The sequence below is a fragment of the Anser brachyrhynchus genome (assembly GCF_964034855.1).
Source record: "Anser brachyrhynchus genome assembly, chromosome: 1".
Lineage (NCBI taxonomy): Eukaryota > Metazoa > Chordata > Aves > Anseriformes > Anatidae > Anser > Anser brachyrhynchus.
Genome location: NC_137694.1, coordinates 24,732,161 through 24,759,750, shown reverse-complemented (window position 1 = coordinate 24,759,750; position 27,590 = coordinate 24,732,161). Strand labels below are relative to the sequence as shown.

The 27,590-nt window shown below is 38.6% G+C and overlaps 1 protein-coding gene across 11 annotated transcripts in view; it reads left to right on the top strand.

The window, feature by feature from the left end:
- The window catches only part of PTPRZ1 (protein tyrosine phosphatase receptor type Z1), a 140,270-nt gene that overhangs the window by 59,487 nt on the left and 53,193 nt on the right, over window positions 1-27,590 (top strand). For 10 of the 11 annotated variants that reach the window (XM_080575629.1, XM_080575630.1, XM_080575627.1 and 7 more), the window contains exons 3-8: window positions 16,578-16,757; window positions 22,066-22,217; window positions 23,558-23,653; window positions 23,907-23,973; window positions 26,749-26,906; window positions 27,389-27,539. In XM_080575629.1, the coding sequence (XP_080431755.1) occupies window positions 16,578-16,757; window positions 22,066-22,217; window positions 23,558-23,653; window positions 23,907-23,973; window positions 26,749-26,906; window positions 27,389-27,539 (804 nt within the window). Of the gene's footprint in view, window positions 1-16,577; window positions 16,758-22,065; window positions 22,218-23,291; window positions 23,434-23,557; window positions 23,654-23,906; window positions 23,974-26,748; window positions 26,907-27,388; window positions 27,540-27,590 lie in introns of those variants that run through there. The other variant, XM_080575631.1, reaches the window with a different exon arrangement.

Below are 27,590 nucleotides of genomic sequence, written 5' to 3'. Positions count from 1 at the left end.
TGTCAACAAAATTCCTCCTTGGTGGGAGACTAAACACTAGTATCATGAGTCCCTCGCAGTGTCCCTCAGTATTTTGCTTTGGCAGGAGGACAGTAATACTAAAAGGTGACAGTGCAGAGTCTGGCAACAGCAGGGCTCTTCAGGATCCGCTTACTGACATTGCCAATGCAGTCATGGAATATAGCTTCACAGCCCGTACAGTACTGTGCATATCTCCTTCCCAGTTATTGTGGATACCATAAATGTGGAGGGGTGTAGGGGGAAGATGGCCATGGAGAAGACTTGTGATGTAAAGCTCTGGCATTGTTTATGCAGCTCTGGCCAAGAGATTTCCTCTCTGACTTGGCTTCACCGGTTCATATTGGTTTTTCTTCATAAGGACCAGCATAAAGGGAAAAAATGATGTTACTTTTGCTTTTTTTTCAGTGCTCATCCCTATTACAGTAACATCTTCATTACAGTACATTAGAGTATTGCTTTTCATCTTCATCAGTGAGCTGGATGATGGGGTAGAGTGTATCTTCAGGAAGTTTGCTGTTGATATAAAGCTCTGAGTGCTGAGGGACTTTGATGGGCTGGAGAAATGGACTGACAGGAATCTCATGCAGTTCAACAAGAAGTGTGAAGTTGTGCACCTGGGAAGGAACAACCCTGGGCACCAGAACATGCTGGAAGCTGACCAGCTGGAAAGAAGCTTGTCAGAAATTGACCTGGCTGTTGTCGTGAACACGAAGTTGAACAGGAGCCAGCAAGTGCACTTGCTGCTGTGTAGTTAATGGTATTCTGGGCTACATTAGGCAAAGTGCTGTCAGCAGGTCCAGCTGACAGCTCCCCTCTACTCAGCATTGGTGAGACCACACATGAAGTGCTGGGTCCAATTCTGGGATCCCCAGTACAAGAGAGACATGGGCATACATGTGGTCCAGCAAAGGACCACAAAAATTATAAAGGGACAAAAGCATCTCTCCTATGAGGAAAGACTGAGAGAGTTTGGACTGTTCAACCTGGAGAAGAGGAGGCTGAGGGTGGGATCTCTTCAGTGTGTACAAATACCTGAAGTGTGGGTGCAAACAGGACAGAGCCAGGCTCTTTTCAGTGGTGACCAAGGACAAGAGGCAATGGGCACAAACTGGAACATGAGAGGTTCCATCTAAACATCAGGAAACACTTCTTTGCTGAGCACTGGCCCAGGGTGCCCATAGAGGCTGTGGGGTCTCCCTCCTTGGAGATACTCAAATGCCACCTGGACATGGACCTGAGCAACTGGCTGTTTGGTGGCCCTGGTTGAGCAAGGGTTGGACCACATGGCCTCCAGAGGTGCCTTCCAACAGCAGCCACTCTGTGATAATGCAATTCTGAGCAAGTGTCTCAGACAAAAGACAAAAGATCATCACTGAACTAGAGAAGGAAGGAAGTGCAAAAGCGTGGCAAGCTGAGAGATGACAAGAGTGAGGTGAGTCTCAATATAAGTATTTATGGCCAGTCTCCACAAAATAAGAGTTTCAAGGACAACCATCAGTGAAAGAATTATTTATCAGAACTACAGTGTGACAGGATATTAGCAAAAATAAAGAGGTAATCTAGAAAGAAACATCATTTTCATCAGTTCTCCTGTGACTCACAGTCACAGACTGGCAGTATTTTCTATAAAGTCAAAAACATCTTTTCTTTGCAGGAGCAATTCTATGGAAACTCCACTAACTGAAGCTTCTAGATGTGATGTTTCCCCACAGGGAAGCAGGCTGTACTGAAAACATGAGATTCAGGATATTATTCAAAGATAATGCTGATTCTCATGAAGGGAAAATTGTTGCTGCCTACAGCCAACAGGCTTTATTAAAAAAAAAGTTCACAATTACATATGCAGGAAGCTCTCTCTGCATTTTCTCAAAAACTTTCCTTTATATAGTGCTTTTGCCTTGCCTTCCTACCCTTGAACTCCCACCTTTTTCTACCCTAATATGTTATTCCCTATCTTAAAACTGATGGAGAAGAATCATATAATTCACCTACAGGGTTTTTTGATCAGCTCCTTCAGACTGAAATCTCTGTGTAAATGTCATGCAAGTCATTCACGAGTGAGACTAATCCTCTCATATCTTCAAAATTATACTCAGGGATATACATTCTGGACTTCAGCAGCAGAGTAAGCTTTAGTATACCTATGCTCATCTGTGCAGATATGCTAGAATCTCTGGCCTCATATCTCCTCTTTAATCATCATAATCTTTTGCCTGACTTTCCAGCCCAGTAGCGATTAATGCCTACAGTAGTCATCCACAACTACCGTAGTTAGGGTGAAGTCATACCCAGATCCTCAAAGACTAGGAGCGCTGGGAGACTGTGACACATGAGCTGTGGTGTAAAGTATGCATGGAGAGCTCAAAGGCACAAAAAATATTATTCCAGGAATAAAATAAATAAATAAATACATAAATAAATAAATAAAATGAAAATTAAAAAAAAAGTTTTAAAACAGTAAGTTGTTGGTTTATATTTCATATGATCTAGGTAATATTTTCTTCTCTCCTTTTCCTGATTATTACTTTTTACATGTGATCTGCATTTTGTGCCTGAGAATGTAGAAATTAGATATCATCTTTTGACACAGACTGGCTGATAGCCACAGACCTGTGCCAGAAATCTTTTAATGCATGAAGTGCCATATAGCACATGCTAGTCATTGTGCTAGCGTAGCAAACACAAAACCACTAGAAATGTATTGTATATAATTATTTGTAACAATTACCTGGTCTAGTTGCTTTAATAATAGTAGACTTTGTTTTGCCATAGAAATATGATCTCTTTGTGTAAATAGCTCTCAATGATATATAAGCAGTTTCATTGTTACGTGTACATTCAGTGTTCTGAATACCTGGCTGCCAGCACGGACCTGGATTGGGGACTGGAACCAAATTCAAATGAGAATCAAAAGACCAGAGAAATACTATAGAAGAATTAGGCAATGATTTAAGTCCCATGTGCCCCTGTGGAAGGTGCATGTGGAATAATCTAAGGTGCAAATTTGAAATGTGATAGGCATTTTGCAGTAACTTGGCTGTGTAGCCTTCTTAAGCATACAAAGGTTTAGCATGTCCCATTGTGAAAGTGCTAATTACTGAGGGATCAGAGGGAGGAGGGTATTTAGCACATGTTCTGAATTCGCTACCTGGATCAAGCTGCTAGGATATTATATTAAAATTGGCCATCCGTGTTCTCGAATTGAGAGAGGTATGACTTCATGGCTTTTCTCTCATCTCAGTGCTGTTGGCTGCATAGTCTGAAGGTCACTCCAGCTAGGTCTGTGCCTTGGGATATAGTGGCAAGGGATGTGTTTTTTGTGAATCCAAAATGGCTTTTGATGATGGTTGCTCAGCTTAGTCAAACTGACTGTGCCTCGGGGCACAGGCACTGATAGAAGTTGGGTAACTTAGGGAACTTCTGATGAAAATTTGGGAACCTATGAACTCTAGCATAGGTTGGTCTCTTGAGCTTGATTAATTGTGTTTCAATTAGCTGCACTATAGGCATGTACTGGGGAGATTTTGTCGCAACAGCTTTCAGACCCACTTTGGCAGCTGATAACTTAGTGCAAGAAATTCCATGTGTCATTAATTTGGTTATGGCTGTCCAATTCCTAGTAGTCTGAAAGGGAAGATTCTTGTCAGAAAAATTTTACTCTAGAGTAATTCAGTAATTAAAAGTGTATTGTTTAAGATAACAAGATAACATTTACATTCCAGATAACATGTTAGGGTAGCATAAATTTCTCTTGAGCATAAAATTGATACTTTCCACCAAGAAGGAAAAGGAAAGAAGAGGAAGTAGTAGATGGAGTTTCACAGAATGAAACTAATCTTGAAACTAATCTGCTTGTATAGAAGGCGTCCACAAATCTAGAACTGTTGGGATTGCTGAGTCCTTGGGAATACTTGCTGCTAAAGACATTCATGTGCATCCGTTCCTCTCTTGGAACTGGATGATTACCTTTAAGTGAATGGTAGCATGTTATCTTTGTAGCAGAAAGTCATTGCTCCTCTGCACGGGGAAGAGTCTAATGGTTAGATAACATTAATGTGTCAGGAATACCATGTGTTCCTCTTGCTCCTGCCATAATTGCTTCCCATCTAAAATAGATAAATGAACCAAGAAACATACCTTTAATTTGTCCTGTTGTGCTATAATATGAAAGATATCTTCCTACTTGAATGGCTTACTTAGTGAAAAGTATAAAAGACTAAGCTGGCAAGTGATAAAAAGTACCCTACATTTGATCCCTGGGTAATAACGTGAAGAAAGAAAGTAAATGGCTCTTCTGATCCCCTTCTACCTTTTATGTGTAGAAATGAAAGGAAAATATTTTTCTCCTCGCAGAAAAAAAAAAAAAAAAGAGAGAGAGAAAGAAAAATAATGGCACAAATCTTCATGGAAATTTATTATTCTGTGCCATAGCACAGAAAGCCACAGATAGAAAGAAAGAAGAAAAAAAAAAAAAAGAAAAGAAAAAAAAAAAAAGAAGTTCTAAGCCATTAAATAGCTTAGTGAATTTAAAAGAATAATGATATGAAAACTGAAATCCTGACTGTGAACTTTTGTCTCGGAGGGAGTAGGTTAAGATATAGTTTCTATTTGTTTCTCAGTACAAGCTGTGCAATGAACTAACTCTTAGTTTCAGAAGTTTTATCACCCCAGGATTCATGAAGGGACAAGAACTGGCTGACTGAGATGTGAGACTGCGACTGCCCAGAGATGTGTGAATTAATTGCAGGCCTCTTGAAGCAGTTAATGCTGCTTTCATCTCCATTACAAACATAGTTTCCAGTGTAGGGTAGAATGAAAAAACTGAGATTAAATGCTATTATTGGACAGTGAGTTCCCCATCTGAGGTGAGTTACACCTACTTCTCAATAGCTTTTATCATTACACTATTAAGAATAATTACTCAGCATTGAAAGTAGCTCTGAAAGTTCTTAATACTGAAAGATTTTTAAAACCTGGTTAGGCCTTTTTTTATATCTGCAGAGGTGAAAATAGATTTGCACATCACATTTGTGGAAAAAGTTCTTGGAAGAAGTATCTACCATGTAATTTACGTAATGCTATTATCACATCAGGTCTGGGTAGAACCTCACTTACTGGAAGAGTTGGTAAGAAGTGTTTCTGAGGATGTGATAGTCTCAAAAAGAGAATAATCACATAGAAGTGTTATTTAAATTTAACATGGAATATTATCAGAGGAAGATTCATAAACTCACTGACATTGCTATGGTAGTTCTGAAAGAATCTGCTGTTGTGTCTGTGGAAAAAAATGGAAACATAATGGTAATTCTGAAATTATACTAAGTCCAAATAAATAACGCCATTAGTGCAGGAATTTTTGTGGAATGTCAAGAGTGGACTGTTTTTCTTCTTGACACTTACAGGTTTTCTGTACTTTAAAAAATATTCAGGTTGCATCCCTAGTCAAAAAAGTTGGTTTTGAAAACCCATATCAAAACAAAACTCAAGGCAGCTTTACCAACACCAGCATTCCAGGCTGCCTTCATCAGTGATTCATCAAGTTAAGTGATCTGTCTCCATCTCAGTGATTTAGAATTAGAAAAAAAACATAACATGGCTTAAAATGGACACATACAGAATGGTATTTTTGTGTGTATGAGGCTCATATCCTTTGGCATAAAAAATTATGTTTCATGTGTATTTTTGTATCTCTCTCAAAATAATACATTGCTATTATTATTGACAAAAGTGACTTTTTTTTTTTTTTTTAATCATTCTGGTTGCCTAGCTACAACACCTTTTTACAGTGCATTCCAGAGAGTACATAGTGGTTGCTTTAAAAACTTGGTGCTCCTTTAGTTTTTCAGAAGGATTTTCTTTTATTGGGGGGGAGGTATGTGGAGGGGGGAGGCAATTTTTGCAATTGCAGTCAAACTCATTGCTTATGAACTAGAATTGGCTTTCTAAAGTCAAAAATGATACATTAAAAATCTCTGAAGGTAAACACACATACAGCTTTAGTTCTGTGTGAGAAATCCATATGGCTGAATATAATACTCTAAAGCAAATGCCTGCCCACCACCTCCTCTTATCCTTACCATTATGCAAGCATAATATATATTGAAGTTCCCATAGAAGTATGATACCAAATCTTGCTAAAAGATTGCAAAAAGAAATCACACTTTTCTATGGTATTATGTTCTTCTGGAGATATGTAAGAGCTTTGTTATAAAAATCGAAGCTCTATACAAATAAGAACCTGGGAAGAAAAAAAAAAAAAGAAAAAGAAAAAAAAAAAGAATTTCATCTATGTGCTTTTGGACATTAGGGTAATTTATCTGCTGGCAGCTGCTGGGACTGACTGAGCAGTGATGTAATCCAGTATTCTTTTGTATTTGTCTTGCTTTGGTTTGTTTCTATCCTTGATTTTCAGGATCATTTAAGTTATTCTTTAAAGTTGAGATAGATGCCTTTTTGCTGTTCAAGGTAATCCCAGGGTAAATGCCAACATTCTTCATGGCATTTCATGGAAATTTTGCATCCAATGTTCCACAAGTCTTATTTAGCAGTCTTTTTTTTTTTTTTTATGTTTGCACTGCTGATCTGACCAAAAGCCCAGAGAACCTACTAGTGATTTATTTTTTTTATATACTTCAGTAGGTTTTGGATCAGAACCTATGACTGTGGCCTTTCTTAGATGTATTATTCTTGTAGACTGGCTAGTAATGACAGAATTTATTTCCTTGGTGATAGCAACATAGTAATGCACACGGTTGGTAACAGCAAAAAGTGCCTCTGTGACACACCACCACAGTACATTTCCTGAAAGTAAACAAACCCCTTATTAACATTTAATGTTAATTAAACGGAGAGAGGGAGGGAAAAAAGGGAGGAGAGAAAGAAAAGAAGGGAAGAAGAAAAGAGGAAAGGAAGGAGGTAGATGAGGGGAAAGAGGGAAGCCATGCCATAACCAAAGAAAAAATGAGACAGTATTGATATTCTCAGTGAAATCCAGCATTGTTAGAACTGCTAATGTGTTGAAAAGCTGAGAAGGAAATGGCATGATATCTTTTAAAATTCATTGCTGCATTTTGTTTCTGTACTGAGTGCCTGGTTTTGACACCCAAGATCATTTCTAAAATGCAGCAGATTCTACCTAGTAGTAATGAGCAGAGGAGAGCAAAAACTTTCATAGAGCAATTCATTAGACTTAGATGGTGATCTGCACTCTGGTAAAAATGAGGTTTCTTGCTGAAGATGGGTTTCATTGTGCTCATCTCCTGGGACTACATCAACTATCACTTATCAGACAGATGCTGAATGCTGCACTTGAAGTAGATTATTGCTTCCTCTTCCTTTGCTTTAGCTGATGGTCCTTTAAAGTGCATTTTTATGGTCTGTTTAAAGTCAGTGCAGGCTTTGACTCTATGCAATTTCTGTCATACTCCGCCATCCCATTTCAAATAGAGTGGTACTTGTAGGATATGGGGCAGAGGGAGAAACCTCCATAAGCTCCAGTTATGCCCCTCTTCAGCAATATAAAGACAATATAATCCACATGTTCTCTGTTCAGTTTATGTAAATTTGGGAGTAAACTTCAGTTCCACTTCCAGGAAGCATAGCTGAACTCTGATGGGGCTGTATGGTGTTGGAAAGACTGTTGCCTTTACCTTGCAAATCAGGGAGGTGGTGGAGGACTAAGTGTCTGTCCCATTTTATACGTCCTTCCTTGCCAGCAGTGTGCCCAGCTGTTCAGGAACAGGTGAGGAGTCCTTTCCCTAGGGGGAACCAAACAGGCCTTGGACATTGCCATGACACAAAATTGGCAGCTAATTCTATGATGTACAACATGAAAAGAAATGCTGCTGTATGGTATATGAAATTCAGTCAGAGGCTGTTTTCCTCCGTGCTGGCCAAAAAGACTTTTTCCTATTTCTTAGTGTAATAGTGAGTCAGCTCCACTTATTCCAGATCTGTTTTAGCTCTGTTTTTTTGAGATCTTGGAATGATCTCTGTCACTCAGAACTGCTGTATACAGTTTCATGATCTTACGTATCATTACAGATAAAGGAAATCATTCCTACTACCTAAATTCCTTGGAGACAGGTTTAGAAGTATTCAGGTTTTCCAGATAGGGCTTCACATATTGTCAAAAATGGGGAAAAAAAAAAAAGAGAGGGGAAGAAAAAAAAAAAACAGGAGGAAGAATGTGTTTTTTTTTACTGGGCATTTTCCTATACCAAATTTCCTTCCTTTATATTTACTTGAAAGATATGAAAGATATAGCTTAGATCTTAACACTATTATTTATCAAAATTACTTGGCAAGTTTTCATTTTATATTGCTATATGATTCTCTGGCAGTACTTGTATGCAAATTCAAGAGAAAAGGGGTGAGAATAATAGAAAAGAGGTATCTTAAAATGTTGATTGGGTTTCTCACATAATCCTTCTTCTAGTCTAAACAGCAATCCCATTAAGTGTAGTGCAAATGGAGCATCAGTGATAATCTGTATTTCTCTGGCATAGAAGTGTTTGATTATATATTTTCTAATTAGCCAGCAACAGCCAGATACATGAGGGAATGTAAGGAGGAGATGAACAGCAAACAGTTGCTATATTGAAAGAAAGCTGTCCATTGGCATTCATCCTCCTACACATTTTGCTCAGTAATTCACTTAGGCTGACTATGAATCATTATCAGATTGACTCCCAGGAAGAAAAATCACCAGGCAGCCACTGTATTTATAATACTGATTACAGTTTTCTGTTGTATCTCAAGAACTGTAGTTTATTCTATCTAATTTTTTTTTTTCATGTGGGAATGAAAAGGATTAAAAAAAAATCTCACTCAGCTGTTTTTTTGGCTATTTTATTGAGCAGTCTCAGTGACCAAAGATGTGGAGGAAGCATGAAATTCATATTCAAATAAGACAAAAGATAAAAGAAATATACGATATACTGTCTTCTTGTGTGCATATGCGTGCAATGCACACAGTGTATTGGAATACAATGTAGGTGATACTAAGCTGATACTTCGATACAAAAATGACAAATAAGACATTAAACAAAATAATAGATTAGACATTTTGATTTTCCTGAATTCGTCTAGTTGTAAAACAAATAGGATTTGTTGTTGACTATGTTTTCTTCATCTGAAATGTTAAATCCGACAGTTGGGAAATGTATGTAGGGAAATGTATTGCATTCATTGCTCTGTCAATATAGGTGCACCAAAAAAAAAAAAAATCTATAGAATAAATATACTTGACTTCTCATCTGAAAGCAAGTTACTTTCTTAGTGTTGAACTTTGATCATTTAATTACTATTAAAGCTTTTAAAGTGACCAGCCAGTTAATCTGTGAGCTGTCTTTAACATAACCAGTGTAATTACCTTCATTTTTGAACACTTGACCTAGACATTGGCAAGCAATCCCATCTTGTAAAATCTACGTGCAATTAAATGCTGAGACAGGCGTGAAAATTGTCTAAGCCTGAAACTGGAAACCAAAACTTCTTCTCTGACATGATCAGTAATTTCACCCCTTAAAGTATAAACTTTTTCAGTCTGAACAATTTATATAGACTTTATGAGACTCATCATGAACAGGGCTGTGGGAGTAATTAGGGCTTTTTTGGAGGGACAAAAAAAAAAAACTACAAAACACAAAAATACTTAAAATAAAGATCAAGGTGAAACAGGAATGTTGTTTTCTACTTGGTAATATGTAAAACTTAAACCTTCTATGTTTTGTTGACCAAGATGTTTCTCCAGAGAGCTATGGTTACATCCAAAGATTAGTATTGGCAGTACTTCTCTCTTGGCCAGTGGTGCGGCTCTTCACACACTCATCCAGAATGTGCATTGAAATCACTTTCCTGCTTTTGGAGGATTAGAAATGGCATTGTGCAACTTCTGGTAACAAGCTAAGTGCATTACCTTTAGTGATATGAGGCATACTGTGGTTTGTTGGTCTCTGTTGTGGCTGGCAGGCAGCTCAGTGCCACTCAGGTAATCACTCAGTCTCCCGAGGTGGGATGGGAGAGAGAATCAGAGAGGTAAAAGTGCAAGAACTCATAGGTTGAGATAAAGACAGTTCAGTAGGTACAGCAAAAGCCGTGCACACAAGCAATACAGAACAAAAAAATTCATTCACTACTTCTCATAAGCAGGCAGGTGTTCAGCCACTTACAGGAAAGCAGGGCTCATTGCGCGTAATGGTTTCTTGGGAAGACAAACGCCATCACTCCGAACATGTCCCCCCTCATCCTTCTTTAGCCCTGCTTTTACTGCTGAGCACGACACCATAAGGCATGGGACATCCCTTTGGCCAACCTGGGCCAGCTGTCCTGGCTGTGTCCCCTCCCAGCTCCATGTGTACCCCCAGCCTCCTCTCTGTCAAGGCAGCACAAGAAGCTGAAAAGTCCTTGGCTCTGTGTAAGCACTGCTCTGCAACAACTAAAACATCAATGTGTCATCACCACTATTTTCATCAAAAATCCAAAACACACTATTGTGTGAGCCTCTGTCAAGAAAATGAGCTCTGTCCCTGACAAAATCATGACAATCTCCATCTCTTATATTGATCCAGTTTGGATGCTCTATCTAAACAGTGAAGCAGAAGCAAAGAGGAAAAAAGAATAGTTCTACATTTTGGTGTTCTTATTTCTCATATCTTACAATAAAATGTGTTTGCTTTAAAAAAAAAAAAAAAAACTTGGAATCACTCAACTCTTCAAAGTGGTAAGTCAATGACTTTTGATAAGGCAGATCCATTCTGTCCACACAAAAGGTAAATCCTTCACCTTCCATAAATGTCCAACAATACATATTTTAAAAAGTAATGACATCATTGCAAAAGCTGATGAAAAATGGAGAGGAAGAAAATAAGGAGACGTTAAAAAATCTCTCTTTTCTGCTGCCTTTCATTTATAACATAAATGCTAGGGTTCACATCAGTTTAAATGTTGAAATAATAAATAAGGTAGAAGCAAAGGAAAACCTTAATCACACCTTTGATTTTTTCTTTCCTACCTGTTATTTTACTCAGGCTGTATTGTCAGTTCCAGAGACAACACTTATACTCTGTGCCTGATAAGAATTGTGTTGTGATCTAAAACTAAGGTATTATATTGTATTCCTCTTTCTATCAGTAGATATCTAACAGTAATGATGTTAACCTTTTTGTGTTTCAGAGTTTAGGTTTATGAAGTAAGTATGGCTTTTCACCTTAGCAAATGTTTAAAGCATTTCTTTTTCTGTAACTGTCATTGAAGCTAAAGCTTCTTACAGTCTCTGAGGACATACATACATGCTTAGGAGTATGTCCATTCACAAGAAACACAATCCTAATAAGAGCTAAGAATGCAAACGCTGTGATGTCAAAACAAGAGTTACTAAAAAGAAGTGCTGGCAAATAAAATTTTCCAAGCAAAACATATATCCTCACTAATAAAATTTTATGATATTTAATATTAAGATATTAATTCTATAAAGCACAAGGTTTATTTTTAACATCCCACTTCTTCAGAAGCTGTAGCCACATTCAATATGAAGAGGAAAAGCAGAGTATTTGTTTCATGTGTTTAGAATTCCATTCATTTGGTTCAAGGTTTAATTTTTAAGTTCTCTCTGTATAGGGATATTTTCAATTGATTTAAAAGGACTATTTTGCATAAGTTCTATATTACATGCAGGCAGCATTGCTACACGGTAGTAAACAGCAGAACTCATCATGAAGGCTTACAGCTCACCAGACAGCCACATAGTAGCATGTCAATATGCTGAGAAACCCCTCTCCTGGCAAGCTGCTGGGAGGACCACAGCCCACTCAATTTCACAGCTATCTTCAGCCCTGCTCAGTCGTTCTGTTTACATAGGATGCAGACACACAGAGAAATGTTTGACAGATGTTTTTCTTTCAAGTATTGTTACAGAAGACTGAGCTGCAGTAACGCCTTCTGGTCCAGATCTTCCAAAGGCTGTAGGAGATAGAAGTGGAGCACAAAATGAGAATTGCATGTTCATTGCAGGGATTGGCTCAGGAGGCTAGGGATGAGGAGCAGAGACGAGTATGAACATTTCCTAGAAAGAAAGAGCAGGCAAGTTTTCATTGGACATTTTGCCTTGGGAAGAATGGTAAAGGTTATGGTACAGGCAGTCTTCTATTAACTTGTCATCTGCTAAGTTCAGGCTCATTTTCATTCACAGTGAATTGTCAGTTACTTCTTCAGAGCTGACAGCTTTGACAAACATTACTTCCTCTGTGCACTCTTCACATTACATCATGCACATTTTTATTCTCAGATTTCCTTCTGAGCAAGGAACAGTTTGGAGAAATTCATTTTCAAAGCTCAGTTTCAACAATATTTTTCAAAATGGCTGGCACTGCTTTGATTTATGGTTTCCATCATAACACCTACAGTAAAACAATCTGCTTGTGTTTAAAAACATTTGGTTCTTTTGCTTTTACTTTGCTTTTCTGCAAGGCATGTAAACCACAGCAGTTCCACCACCTGCTGCCTACACTGGGTGCATTTACATCAGCATTTTAGATTAGATGAGGACTGGACTTCTGAAGCAAATCTCCTGGTGGTTCCCCACTTGCCAGGCTTTGATTCCCAAGGGAGAATTGTCTCAGAGTGCATGACATGGATTCATCTCTACTGCTATTAAACAGGAGATGTGCTGCAACAATACATCTAATGTACTTCATCTGCCAATGGACATTCAGTTCATGGGGCTAGACAGAGCTAGGCTGAGGTAAAAACCTTCTGAAAGACATGGTGTGGACATCCAGTCCTCAACCCCAAATGTTTGACTCTATAAATCCACTCACTTGCTAATGCAGACAAGCATTATCTGCTCCAACAATAGACATATATTTTACTGTTCATATATAATTTGAACCATCACAACTGAGCTCCAGTTCCTTCTGAAATTCCCCATGTTCCTGCTCCAGAATGGAGCCTGTCATTGATTTCCTTTACATTTAATTCCATATCCTTTACATTTAATTCCATGGCTTTTGATCAATGCTACAATTTCTCAGCAACTACTGAGTAAGAGTGGTTTTTCACTTGACAGAAAAAATGTACACAGATCTCATTCCTCATTACTAATCTCAGTATCATTTTTTCCTATGAAAAAGCTCCCGTATTGCTTATGTTTTTGAGTGCGGAGGTCACTTGTATTTCTGCAGCTGTAAGCAATAATAATAATAATATCTGCTGGACCAGAAAGAAGAAAACTGATTAAAAGTTGTAATGCACCTATTCAAATTTGCCAGCAGGAGAGTTAATGTGGGGCATTTAGTTTATTTGTCTTAGCTAGAAGACTTATCTCTCATCCTCTACAACCGTGAGATACTTTTCATTTGTCCTTGGGTGATTTCAGGTATCATTCATACAAACAGAATAGATTTATTTTTATTTTTTGTCAACCAGAGGGTAGCAGAAAGAGCATTTCAATTTTTTCTTCCATACATAGGGTACATAGATCAGCTTCTTGCCATGTGTATTAGTGAGTGTATGGCAACACATAATTACATGAAAATCACTGTTCTAAAGTTTATAGGGGGGGTTGGCATAAGTATTCAGATTTGCCCTAAGATTTCACTAACAATAAGTTCTTTCTGAAAAGAGAATCTTTGTGTTGTAATCTCTTGACTGAATTGACATTGTGCCTACATATAAAAAGAAGCATAACATTTTCAAATATTTTTAGGAAGCTCATCTCACAGCTTTCAGGCCTTGCTGGGAAACAGGAACTAACGTTCTTCATCTCACCAAGCCTTTCAACTTCCTTCATTTCTTTCTGGCAATACTTACAAAAAGCTTCACTTCCAGAATGAAAGAAGAAACTTCCTCAGCTGAACCACAACATCACTGTAGTGCCTCCAGCTGGCATCCTACCTAACTCTGAGTGCCCTGGCTCAGGATGCTGTGATGGATTACAGTGTTGGCACAACACTGTCTTCTGGGATGAGCTAAGATTACTAATGTTATCATTAGCTTCATGCTAGGGATTTGTTATATTATACGCTGATGCTCAAATAACAACTACCAAGGCAAAGAATTTACATTCTACATAGCAAAGCAGAAACATGAAATGTGAAACTAGGAAACTTAGAAGGAAATGATAGTTCGTCTAATTTTTATGTATGTGTTTGAATTGAACTTGATAGTGGATAGAAGGAAATTTAAAGGGGAGATTCAAATCTGGGATATTTACATTCATCAGAAGAAATGTGGGAGAAAGTATCCAAGTGGAGGGACAGAGGATGATTTTCCATCAATTCTAGTGTCACTGGAGGAAGGAGCAGAATAAGGGAAATGCGTGCTGACTAAAGATATAAGATGATGTGCTGAAGGAGAGATTGCACATTAGCCAGGGGACGGCGTATGTCAGTCGAAAGAGAACAGAGATCTTTACCTGTTGCATTGGGGCAACAGCCTCACGAAGCCATGGGCAAGCAAAAGAGGCAGAGAGCAGAGCTGGCAGTGTGGCCTAACTCCAAGGGATAGCCGTGGGCAGTCAGCCAGGCCCAAAATGGCAGAGCCATTCAGAAAGCCAGAGAGGCTCCAATGGGTTCGCAGCAGCTTGGAAGATCACCAAGTTGGCTGAAAGCAGACCTAGAAACAAAGGGTTGTCTGCAAGGATGCATAGGGCAAGCTGAGAATGGTTATTTCTCTCCTGTCTGACCCTGTTTGGAGGCTTTGCTCTTTAAAAAGTTAATTATTTTAGTTTATACTGATATAAAATTGGCTTTCTTGGGTTTAAAGGCCTTCAATATTTTTTAGAAAATTAATTATAAATGACCTGAATATGCTCTTCTCCAAGATTAGCTTTACTTGGACTCAGAATTTTGTAAAGGAAGCTTTTGAGAGAGAAAGTGAAATATTACTCACTCTTTTCTTATTAAATGCACATTAGAAATCAGGATATTACATTATTTGTCCAGGTGATAAACTGTAGGTCACAGCTGATACTCAAGAGAGGCATTACTTGAGGAGGGCTCAGCAGCCGAGCAGTGTGCCCTTCCCAAAGGACCACTGCTCACTCTGTACAGGGCTGTAATCCCCACCTGCAGGAAATTCAGCTTCATAACACTATAACTAAAATTCTTTTTGGTTTGCTTGGCCATTGTGCCTAGCGGTTTCTTCTGTTCCCGTTTGAAAGAAGCAGATGGGTTTATGTGCCATCTGACCCCTGGTACTTATGATGTGGCAAGGTGATATTGGTAACTCACCTGACTCAATACTTGTTGAATAATTTAGCTCAGGTTTGTTTCTAGGTAGCTAGCTATCCAGACGAGCATCTCGTATTACTGCCTATTGTCATGGTTACTGGCTGCATCTCTTCTCCCCTCACTGAGTTTTCTGAGTGCAATACGAGGGCTGTCCTTGCCTGGGGTACAATACAGCAAATCTTCCACTGACAGACTTGGATGTACCACAGCAGCCTGTAAATGAGCACTGGCTCATTTCAGCATGTCTAATAGAATTTAAATGTGTGCATTGGATGCAATAATATTAGCTCTTAACTACTAGTAAGTGGGAAGCTAACTGAAGCAGTTATTTTTTCTTAGGTCTGTACAGTCAACCCTTGATTTTAATTAGCCCCTTCAAGTGTTATCAGAATTTCCTGTCAGGAAAAATAAAATATATATTTGTACATATTTAAATGCATATACAGCCAAAATATTGCATAACTTATATTACTATATTATATAATCAAAAGATTATCAGGGCAGCTGCTAACCCCTCAGACTGGGCTGTACAGTACTTGATCATTTGTTATGGAACATAAGTCTTTGGTGAAATTCGAGGATATGCTGTCCATGTCCATGTCGTCCATGTCTAAACTGTACCATGTTGTACCATGTCTCAAATGCCATGCCAGCCCCTGTTCCCTAGAGGAGGCACCCTGCTGCAACACAGGACCTCCTGGCAGCTGCAGAGGGTGGTGGCTGGAGTCCTTTTGCATGGTCCACCACAGACAAAGTCAGGCCTTACTGCCAGGCTGTCTAGGCAGAGCATCACTAACCTTTTACCTTTTGCCAAGTAAAATCACTTTTCATTTTTCCTTCTGTATAAGGATTACTTTAAAGATATTATGGTTTCATTTATTTAAAAATGTTATTGGTTGTTGACTTCTTTTGTGCAGGAGGAATGCTGGTGACATTCGTATGATGAAAGTTTTTTGGAAAGGAGGATTTCGCAGTAACTCCCAAATTCTTTTTGAATGCCAGTTTCTTTCATCTTAAAGCTTATTTCTTTCCTTTTTTATTTACTATTTCTGTATGTCATGTTTGAGGTGTTTTTCTTGTTTCCTGCTTTCCCTGGAAATTCATAATCATTTGAGTATAATATCTAAAATCATTAAAATGTGACCTAATTCTTGAAGGTACAACGCAAACGTAGTTGTGTTGAATACTGCTACAGATCAGATGAGGGCTAAGAAGGGAAGGTATTCTGATCACAGAATGCAAACTGTATTTTAAATTTCCTACATTACCATATATGGATGCCAATTTAAGTTTTAAATGTTTTTACCACAATGTTTTGATTTCTAGGGACTTTGAACCAAAAGAACTGGGGAAAGAAATATTCTGCCTGCAATGGTGCCAAACAATCTCCTATTAATATAGATGAAGATCTTACCCAAGTAAATGTGAATCTGAAGAAACTTAAATTCCATGGATGGGAAAAGGAAACTTCAGAAGATACTTTCATTCACAACACAGGCAAAACAGGTAAAAAAATCAAATTTCATTTTTGGAGTTTAAGGAGGTCAGCAAAGGAGGCCAGCCAAGGACTTTTAATGCAACTTTTTTCATTTTACTTTTCCTTAGCCTTTGCATTCTGAATTTATCCATTAAATATCAATAATAATAAAAAACAGGTGATAACTGTAACCAAGCATAATAGAGAAATCACTAAAACAGAAATGGAAATGATGTGCATAGACAGATAGAGTCAAAGCAATCACAGCATCACTATCATCCCATCATGAGTATTTCACTGAAGCTAAACAGTAATTTAGTGCTTTCTAAAAATAATGATAGTTATTGCTACATGTCTAGAATCTTCAGTGAGTATACAGTTTTTTTTATATATTTTTTAAAGTATGGATAAATTACCTACTCATCTGGAAGTACTTCATGGACCAGTTTCAAAAAACTTGTAGTTTCAAAAAACTGAGGGTGGGATTAATCACACTTATATGTAGACACCTATGTAGACACTTACATCTGAATTACTCACTTCAACTCCCTTCTTACAGTCAAAAAAGAGAAATAGATGCTTTTAATGTCCAATTTGTCTTACCTACCTTAAAAATAAATTTTAGGAAGAGATGATTTATGCCTACCAGGGCCCATTTCTCCCAGCTGTAAAATAAGCTTATGGTGGCATTTACATTGTCAAATGAACATTCTTGCAACCGCTTTGTTATATAAGTCCAGAATAGCAGTAACCAAGAGCTGCTTCTTGGAAACACTGTTTCTTGTTGCAGGCATAGGCATGAAGGAAGGTGTCTCTTAACAACTGTCTCTGAGCCTTAAATAGATCCTGTGAGATGCCTTGACCAACCATTTTATTTTATTTTATTTTATTTTATTTTATTTTATTTTATTTTATTTTATTTTATTTTATTTTATTTTATTTTATTTTATTTTATTTTATTTTATTTTATTTTATTTTATTTTATTTTATTTTTTATTTTATTTTATTTTATTTTATTTTATTTTATTTTATTTTATTTTATTTTCATAGAATGATAGAAAGGCTTAGGTTGGAAGGGACTTTAAAGATCACCTAGTTCCAACTCCCCTGCCCTCCCCATGCCACCCAGTAGATCTGCTTGCCCAGGGCCTCATCCAGCCTGGTCTTGAACACCTCCAGGGATGGGGCATCCACAGCTTCTCTGGGCAATCTGTTCCAGTGCCTCACCACCCTCTGAGTGAAGAATTTCCTCCTAACACCTAATCTAAATCTACCCTCTTTTAGTTTAAAACCTTTCCCCCTTGTCCTGTCACTATCTGCCCGTGTAAAAAGTCAGTCTCCATCTTTTTTTATAAGCTTCCTCTAAGTACTGAAAGGCCCCAATGACGTGTCCCTGGAGCCTTCTCTTCTCTAGGCTGAACAACCTCAACTCTCTCAACCTTTCTTCATAGGAGAGGTGCTCCAGCCCTCTGATCATCTTTGTGGCCCTCCTCTGCTAGGGGCCACAGACCTGGATGCCTCACAAGGACAGAGCAGAGGGGAACAATCACCTCCCTTGACATCCTGGCCACTCCTCTGTTGATGCAGCCCAGGACACAGTTGGCCTTTTGGGCCGCAAGCATGCACTGCTGTCTCATGTTGAGCTTTTTGTCCACCAGAACCCCCAAGTCCTTCTCAGCATGGCAGTTCTCAATGAGTTCTTCTCCCAGTCTGTGCTCATGTCTGGGATTGCCCCAATCCAGGTGCAGCACATTGTACTTAGACTTGTTAGAGTCTGATTAGGTTCACATGGGCCCACTTTTTTAGCTTGTCTAGGTTCCTTTGGATGGCATCCTTTCATTCTGTTGTATCAACTCATAGAATCATACAATCACTGAGGTTGGAAAAGACCTCCAAGACCATCTGGTCCAACTGCACCACTCAGCTTGGTGTCATCTGAAAACTTGCTGAGGGTGCACTCAGTCCCACTGTTCATGTCACTGATAGACATTAAACAACACATTAAGCATCACCAGTCCCAAGACAGACCTCTGAGGGACACCACTTATCACTGGCCTCCACCTGGACACAAAGCCATTGACTACCACTGTCTGGTTATGGCCATCCAGACATTTCCTTATGCATCAAATAGTCCACACTTCAAATACATATCTCTCTGATTTATAGATCTGGATGACATCCCTTTACTCTCCCCAGGCCACATGTCCCTTCTTCTAAAGCCTGCACATTTCCTTCTTACAACTCAGTTGGTCCAAACGGTCCACAGGTCCTTGCTCAGCCACGTTGATTTCCTGACTTCCTTGATTGACATGAGGATGGAGAGTTTTTGCTCTCTAAGAAAAGTGTCCTTAAAGAGTTTCCAGCTCTGATCAGTTCCTCTGTCCCTAAGGACAGTTTCATGGAGAATCTCATCCACTAATTCTTTAAACGGCTGGAAGTTTGCTCTTCTAAACTTCAGGGCTCTGACTTTGTTCTTTGCCAGGCCCATATTCCTTGAGATTACAAACTCAACCAGGGTATGGTCACTGCAGCCCAGACTGTCTCCAGCCTTGACCTCTTTAATGAGTTCATCCACACTGGTGAGCAACAGGTCCAATAAACCTTATCGTCTGGTTGGTTTGTCTAATACCTGGACCAGGCAGTTATCCTCAGTGCACTCCAGGAGTCTTCTGGATTGCTTATAACCTGCTGTGTAGCTTTCCAGTAGAAATCCAGGTGGTTGAAATCCCCCACTGGGATGAGAGCCTGCAAGCTAGAAGCTTCTTGCAACTGAAGCAAGAAGGCCTCATCAACAGGCTCCCTCTGATCAGGCAGCCTGTAGTAGACTCTGACCACAAGGTGTCCTTTATTGATCCAGTCCTTAATTTTTACACCAAGCTCTCAACCTGCTCATGGCTGTTTCTCAGAGGCAGCTCTCCACAACCTATCCATTTCTTAACATAGAGGGAAATCTAATATTTCTTAACATGAATATTTCTTAACATTTATAACACCCCCAGCCCCTCCTTCCCTGCCTTCTGAAAATCTTGCAGCGTTCCAGTTGTGTGATTCATCCCACCATCTTTCCATGATAGCAATTGGGTCATAGTTTTTTTATTGCACCCTGGATTCCAGCTTCTCCTTGTTTCCTGTACTGCATACATTGGAGTAAAGGCACTTCAGATGGGCCATTGGCTACATCACATTTTTAGAGGAGCCCTCCCTGATTCACAGATATTTCCCTGTTGCTTCCTAAAGTGTAGGTGTTTCCTGATTCTTCTCTGTCACTCAGAAGTACATCCCCTTCTCCCCCTGAATCTAGTTTAAAGCTTTGATAATAAGTCGAGACAGCTTGCTGCCCAGAATGCTCTTGCCCCACCTGGTCAGGTGTGCCCCCTCTGGTGTCAATATGCCTGGTCTCTCAAAGGTGTGTCCAAGACTGTAGAACCCAAAAACCTGAGTGTGGCACCAGCTACACAGCCAGTCATTCACCTGATCTGTTCATCTCTTTTTTTTTTGGGTCCCAGTCTCCAGCTAGGAGGACAGAGGAGAACACTACCTGCACTCCCGATTCCTTCAACATCTTTCCAAGGGATATAAAGTTCCTATTGATACTTCAGATATATTTCCTTGTTTCAGACTCATTTGACCCTACATGAAAGAAAAGAAATGGGTGGTAGTCCTCTGACTTTACCAGTCTTGGTAGCCTTTTTCTGTTACTGTAAATATTCGCCCATGGCAAGCAGCAAACCTCACTGGAGAGATTGTCCAGATGGCAAATGGGTGCTTCAGTGCCTCTCAGCAAGGAATCTCCAATTACTAACACCCTTCACGCCTTTTTGGTGGCACTCATTCTAATACAGGTGGTTGGTTGGTCCAACTTTGTGCAGTTGTCCTTTCCTGGGTCTTGACCATTACTCACACACTCTCCTTTTTCCAGCCCCAGAGCATCATATCTGTTGCATAGGGCATCTCGGTGACAAGGAGGAGGACTCTTCCTCCTGCTCCAAGCACAGATGAGGGTCAGTCTTCCTGGTATTGTGAGTCAGTCAGGTCTGTCAGTTCAGGGTTGGAGGCCAGCTTACCTACCCCTTGCCAGGACTTGAGGCCTGGCTGTTGCTCAGCCCATGTCAGCGCATGATACCATGCATCAATCTCTCACTCACATTCCTGGATACTACACTGCCCAGTGAGCTCCTCTCGCAAAATGGCAATGTGCTCTACAAGTTCATCCAGCTGGGCACCCTTGCACCCACGACACCCACCTCTGCCTTCAGGCCCCAGGGGGCTTCCAGATTCTGGAAATCCCTGCAACTGAGGGTCTGGGCAGCTCTTTTGGTCCTCGGGAGGTCTGTTTGGGTGTTTTTGGTGTTCTTGTTTCTGTTTGTTTATGAATTATAATTTCTGTTCTTGGCCCCATCATATAATGCCTACATACTGCTCAGCAAATCACTTACTTCCCTTTGCCCTACTACCTGAGATAAATAGTGATAGTGAAATAGATTTTTTAAAGTCCAATTCAGTGATGTGAGTTCTTCCTCCTCTGCAGCGATTCAGATATTATAAAAAGAACTGCTAAACTCTGCAGTTAAAATTGTCTTCAAGGTCTTTAGGAGAGGGATGTAATGAAACGGAATGCCATTAGTTCTGTTTTAGCAAGAGGTCAAAAAATTCACAGTCTCTGCAGGTGGAAAAGCCAAATGTGTGGCTTTGGTCTATTCCATCCTGTTAATTCCCTCCAGCAGACAAATGTTCAGTCCCATGTGCAGTTTGTATACAGCTCTGTCCAGCTGAGGACCTGTCATCACTTCCTCCTGGAGAAGGCTGCCCCACAGCTAAGGGGTCTCACAGACAGGACAGACCTCCTGGTAACTGGCTATACTTTTTTTTTTTTTTTTTCATGTGTTGCCTTATGATTGGTATCTAGAATTATGATCATAATGAGTTGTTTCATTTTTTCCTTTTTGTTAAAAATATTGATGCTTTTAGGAAGCTATATATTTTAGGATTTTCTTTTCTTGGAAGGTCAGGCTGGTGGCTAAGCCAGCGTTTCTGTGCTGCTTAACATGATTGTGTGGCTAGTTTTCAGACACAGACAAATAGTACACTTCAATAGACTGTTTTATGAATTACAGCATGAAATGAAACATATTTCTCCAAGTTAATAATGAATTAACACACTTCTTATTTTAAATAACCAGATTCCTGACAAGCTGCTTATGAAATATAGGAAAAGAATCATATCATATTTACCTTTTAGCACCTATACTGAAATATGAGTGTCACAGATGCCTTGTCTGGCCTTTATATTGACAGTTCTGTCGTGTTTTTTTTTTTTTCCTCTCTCTCTTTTTTCAGTGGAAATTAACCTGACAAATGATTATTATGTAAGTGGAGGTGGCTTAGACACTGTATTCAAAGCAAGCAAGATCACTTTTCACTGGGGAAAATGCAATGCATCATCGGACGGATCAGAACATAGTTTGGAAGGACAAAAATTTCCTCTTGAGGTAAAGTACAGAATATATTTTGAGGATTTGTGATTCTGCAGAAAGTAACATTGTGTACTAAACACCTTTGTTCATCACTTGATTAAAGTCTACTTGCGAATTTAATCATCACTTCAATCCACATTAGTAATATTTAAATGATGCATCTGAGAACAGCATTGTGAGGCGTTAGTCCATTGAGGGTGTCTAAGCTGTGCATTTTTTACACATCCTTTAAGATGACATTGGGAGCTGCTTCTACTAATCTATGAAAGTTTAAAACCCTACAAGTTTGGCTTATCTTACTCCAAGTTGTGGTTTATTTAAGGTGGAAATGGATTTTTCAAAGCTGGGGCTTTGCTGAGAGCTCATGAGAGCCAGGAGCTGCTTGTCTCATGGAGAAGCATGGCTATCCTGCCAGGCTGGGGGGGGGGGTTGAGGCAGTATGCCAGGAGCCAGTATGTGAGAGCTGGTCCTGTGTGGCCCTGGCTGTTTTGACAGAAGATCTTGCAGTGGTGTGGGGATGGGGAGGAAGCAAGGAGCAGCTCTGCATTCCCTGAAAACATTCTGCAGACCAGCTTTCAACCCTCAGTGTTGTGATATGATCGTTTTCCAGCTAAAAAGGCACAGTTGTGGCAGGCAACCGAGCTGCTCCACACTTCAGACACTTTGGATTTCTGTGTCAGAGCAAAGCAGTAGGGCCAAGGTTGTCCTATGTTCCATGAAGAGCTGTGAGCCTGGAACTTTCCTTGGGAAATGTTTTCTTTACCTTGCAGCTATTTAAAAGTTCTCATTCACACCCCACGTGTCCCACCAAGAGATCTAAGAGAGAATTCACCTCTATCACCACCACAAGAAAAGCCACCATGAGCAGGAGACTCTCCCTTCCTGTCAGTGACATGGCAATGGAAAAGATTTCCCAACTGTACCTGAAGAGATAGAGGAAGAGATGTAAATCCAATGCCCATGACAGCAAATGTGGTCACAGAATACCTGGAAAACTTTTTTTTTTTACCACATTTCTCTACGCTTACTGCAAAGCAGTAAGACACACCTTGCCTTTTAGTTTGTGATTTAAGACTGATTTCAAGATTCATCTCACCTGAGTATTCTAGGTTAGATATCCATTATCAGCTAGTTATCTAGGCTTGCTCTATTGTCCATGGAGAATATGCTCTTTGATATGCTCTACTCCTACAGACTTAGTGGTTTTCTGGTATAGATCTTTTTTAGATAGGTAACAGCTGATTAATTCTATTAATTAATTCTCTTGAACATTTTTTCACACACTAGGCATATAAATAACTGAATTAATTTTATCTTGTATATAAGTAATGTATTTTAATACATTTTATTTGCAGATGCAAATCTACTGCTATGATGCAGATCAATTTACAAATTTCGAAGAGGCAGTTAAAGGAAATGGAAAGCTAAGAGCTTTATCAATTCTGTTTGAGGTAAACAAAATACATCTTTGTGTCATTAAGCAAGCTTTGAAACAGCAGATGTTCAATCTGAATTTAATGGGTTCCGACGTGTGATCACTGAGTTAAAAATTTGCATATATTTTTCTAATTTATTTTTGCAAAAAAGCAAATGGGCAAATATGTTTGCACTCCCTTAAGTTTTGTATAATTTTGTTGGTAAACTGCAACCTTCAATTTTTTTCATGAAGTCTGTGCTGTAAAAAATGCAATTTCTTTTTAACAGATTGGACCAGAAGATAATCCGGATTATACTCCAATCATTAATGGAGTAGATAGTGTTAGTCGTTTTGGTAAGTCTGCTGCCATATTTTATTGCATACTGTTAGACTAAGTTCCATTTCAGCATAATTATGAAACTTTACAGGCATTCGGGAACACAGTTCTCAAGAGCTCAGACACATTTATTTTTTTTTAAGAAATGACATAAATCATACATTTAGTTTACTACAAGACATTATTTGTAAGAACATCAGTTACTGTAAATGAATAAATATAACTATCACAAAGAATTTGCAACTTTTAAAATGCTAGGTGAAGAGAAAAGTCTGATTTTTTCTCAAACTTTCTTAGGCATAGATTACTGGAGTATTATATGTGGCTGGAAGCCAAATAGCGCTGTTGTACCCATCCAAGATGTGTCTTACAAACATTGAATATTGTATGAACGTTAGTATTCAGTAGACTCAGTGGGGACAAATGCTTTTTTTTCAGTAGCTGCTATGCAAATTTGAAATAATTTGATTATATTACATTTGTACTAGTATTATTTATACCATCTGTTGGTTCTTCAATGTTGTAGAATTCCTTATGGTTTTACACTAAAGCACATGGACTTCAGGGCAGTGCAGAAGAGATCTGGACTCTGTTTCTAATTCTGTTACATAGTGGCTTCACAGAAGAATAAACACAAATGACTACTGTCCTGAATAGGTTTATTTTCTTGCTCCATGAATGGTCACAACCCTAAGAAAATAGCTAACATTGCCTCAGTTTTCCTACATGTAACGATACTTGAGCTTTGCAAAAACCTTTAATATTGATGGGTTGGAAGTTGTTAAAGACTCTTAATGCCACTATTTTAAAAGCTTTCAAAAGCATGACAGTAAAATTGAGATTGTTTTTCTCCAGAAAACAAACACTGTTCAACGAATATAAAAGGGTGTAACGTCTGTAAATTACGAAGACAGAGGAAGGGGACATATAAAGCTGTTAGGATTCACTATATTTGTGTGCCATCTTCTGTGAAACACAAAGGAGAATGAGTAATACATCAAGGCAGATACTGTCCTACAGCCTTGGATGGGAGCTGTAAATTATCAGCAGCAAGATTCAAGATACAGCCACTACATGGCATTTCAACAATGAGCAGAATATGGTTTTCTTGAATAGAGTGCAAATGAGCTCTGAAGATTCAGGTCACAAGTAAATCAAGTTGTTCATCGTGAAGAAAAATGAATAGCATACAATCTGTCCTTGTCTGCAATATATATGAACTGTCCTTGTCAGTCACATCTGTATTGTACGCATTTGGATCCCAGCAACTGAGTTCTCGAGTTGTACAAAGGACTCCTATTCCTTCTGGACACACTCTTTGTTTCTTATAATCCTTTGTGGGTGTTTGATTTTAAAATCTAGATTGTCAATCACATTCAAAAGGCATTTTAAAATCCAAAGTTGAAAAATCTTTAACAGGATTCTTACTATAAATGAGAAGTTTCATGTCCCCAAGCCTTTGTCTGACATGGACTGGCCATTTATTTTTACTGAAGAAAAAGTGCATCAACTAAACATTTATCAGATAACAATGATAGCTACTGTCTGAAGGTAGCTAACATGTTGACAAGAGGAATAGAAGGATGTGCTTTGCTTGGCAGTGCTAAATGTTTCCCTTTCATTATATGTGGATAAGAGAGAGGGGAAGAACTACCTTTTAAACCTTAACTCTGTGAAATAGTCACTGTACAAAATAAAAACTGTTAATGTGACTCACTGTTCTCACCAAATTTGTAAGGAATTATGAAGACAAGGACAGGTCAGAAATCCACCCAGGCTCTAGAAGTAATATATCTGTAAAACCACAAGATAATGCACAATCTGAATATTCATTAAATATTCATATTTATCAAAGAGGAAGAGATTTAAAATCAGTTACTTTAGATTGAAATAAAATATATAAGGATCCACAGTACTCCAAGGTATGAAAAACAAGTATTATTTTGGATACACCGGTCAGTAAAGCAGATCATTGATAATTGTTACAAACTGAAAAATTCTGCCTTGAGGAAAGCAGTACCATTTCTGCCAATTTCTGTTGCTGGACCCTACTGGCATAACAGCACAAACTTACCTTTCTGTAGATGAACTCTCACCAATTCTTCACTCATGCTCCCAGCTGACAAGGTAGCAGACAAAGTGGTGACCTGAAAGAGGTGATATTATTTTCACAGAACAATAAACAAAAAGGTCATACTCTCCTGCAAGATGTCTGTGCATCCTTTTCTGCATTATGTAAAAATGTTATTGCCGCCATTTTAAAATCCCCTGATCCAATAAATTTCTGCTTCTGCAAACATGAGCAATAAAACTCACAGACCTGTCACAGCAACGGTTCCATTGGCAGAGATTTTCTGTGGCGGTTAAGATCCTCTGAGAAATTCAACAATTTGACCAAAGTTGATAGACCAAATACAAAGATTTAACATATTTTCTCTTTGAAATTTATGGGTGAAACAAAAATTTGGAATCTCAGACATTTACTAGGAACGTTAGATGAACAAGTTTTTATGAACAAATATAATGGTTACTTTATTTATTACTGGAGTAACCCATCAGAACTTCCCCAAATAAACAACTTTGTTATTGAACAATATTTATTCAAGCTAAATAGAAAAGGTCCAGCAATTTTTTTGCTAGTCTCTGGAGATCAGATTTTGAATAATCTCAAAATTAGCTTGTTTCCATAATGACAACTCTTTTCAAGAGTGTGATTTCTATTTATTCATTGCTTCTGCAGTATTTTAATGATCTGACTTTTAAAAATGAGTTGCCTTTTCTTTTTCTTTCAGGAAAACAGGCTGCCTTAGAACCATTTATTTTGCTGAACCTTTTGCCAAATGCAACAGACAAATATTACACTTACAATGGGTCTCTATCAACTCCTCCCTGCTCTGAAACAGTTGAATGGATTGTGTTCAAAGATACCATTAGTATTTCTGAGGACCAGGTAATTTAAGTAATGTATTAAAATGAAACAATTTTACATGATAACAGAGAAAAGCAGTTAGCATGTATATGGTAAAAGCTCCTGTCATTCATTACCAATTCATTATCAGCCCAACAACCTGGCATTTCTTTTCTCTAATTTAAAATTTTTCATACAACTTAAGTGTGTTATCTTTTCCTTTTTTTTTTCTTCTTTTTTTTTTTTTTTCTGTCTGGACTTCTGGTCCAGAGAAAACAAAATACTCCTTCAATATTCCCCTGGCCAACTGGTAGGCAGAGCATGTCCAAAAGCAGAATGATTAAGAAGTGCAAGTGGAGTAAATCAGCAGATATACTGCTGGAACAGACCAGCAAAATTTCAGTGTCATCTGAGAGAACTCAACAGGGAGAGTTTGCCCAATACCTTTTTCTCAGGGCTTTTGCCTGTTAGAATAATGTGGTTAATCTGTTATAACTTCTGATATTTTTAATCACCTCTTCTAGTTAGCTGTATTCTGTGAAGTTCTTACAATGCAGCAGTCTGGCTATGTTATGCTGATGGACTACCTGCAAAACAACTTTCGAGAGCAGCAATATAAGTTCTTTGGGCAAGTGTTTTCCTCATACACTGGACAAGAAGAAATTCATGAAACAGGTATTTACTGAATAGTCATTCCTCTCTTCACAGGTCGAAAGACAATTTTCA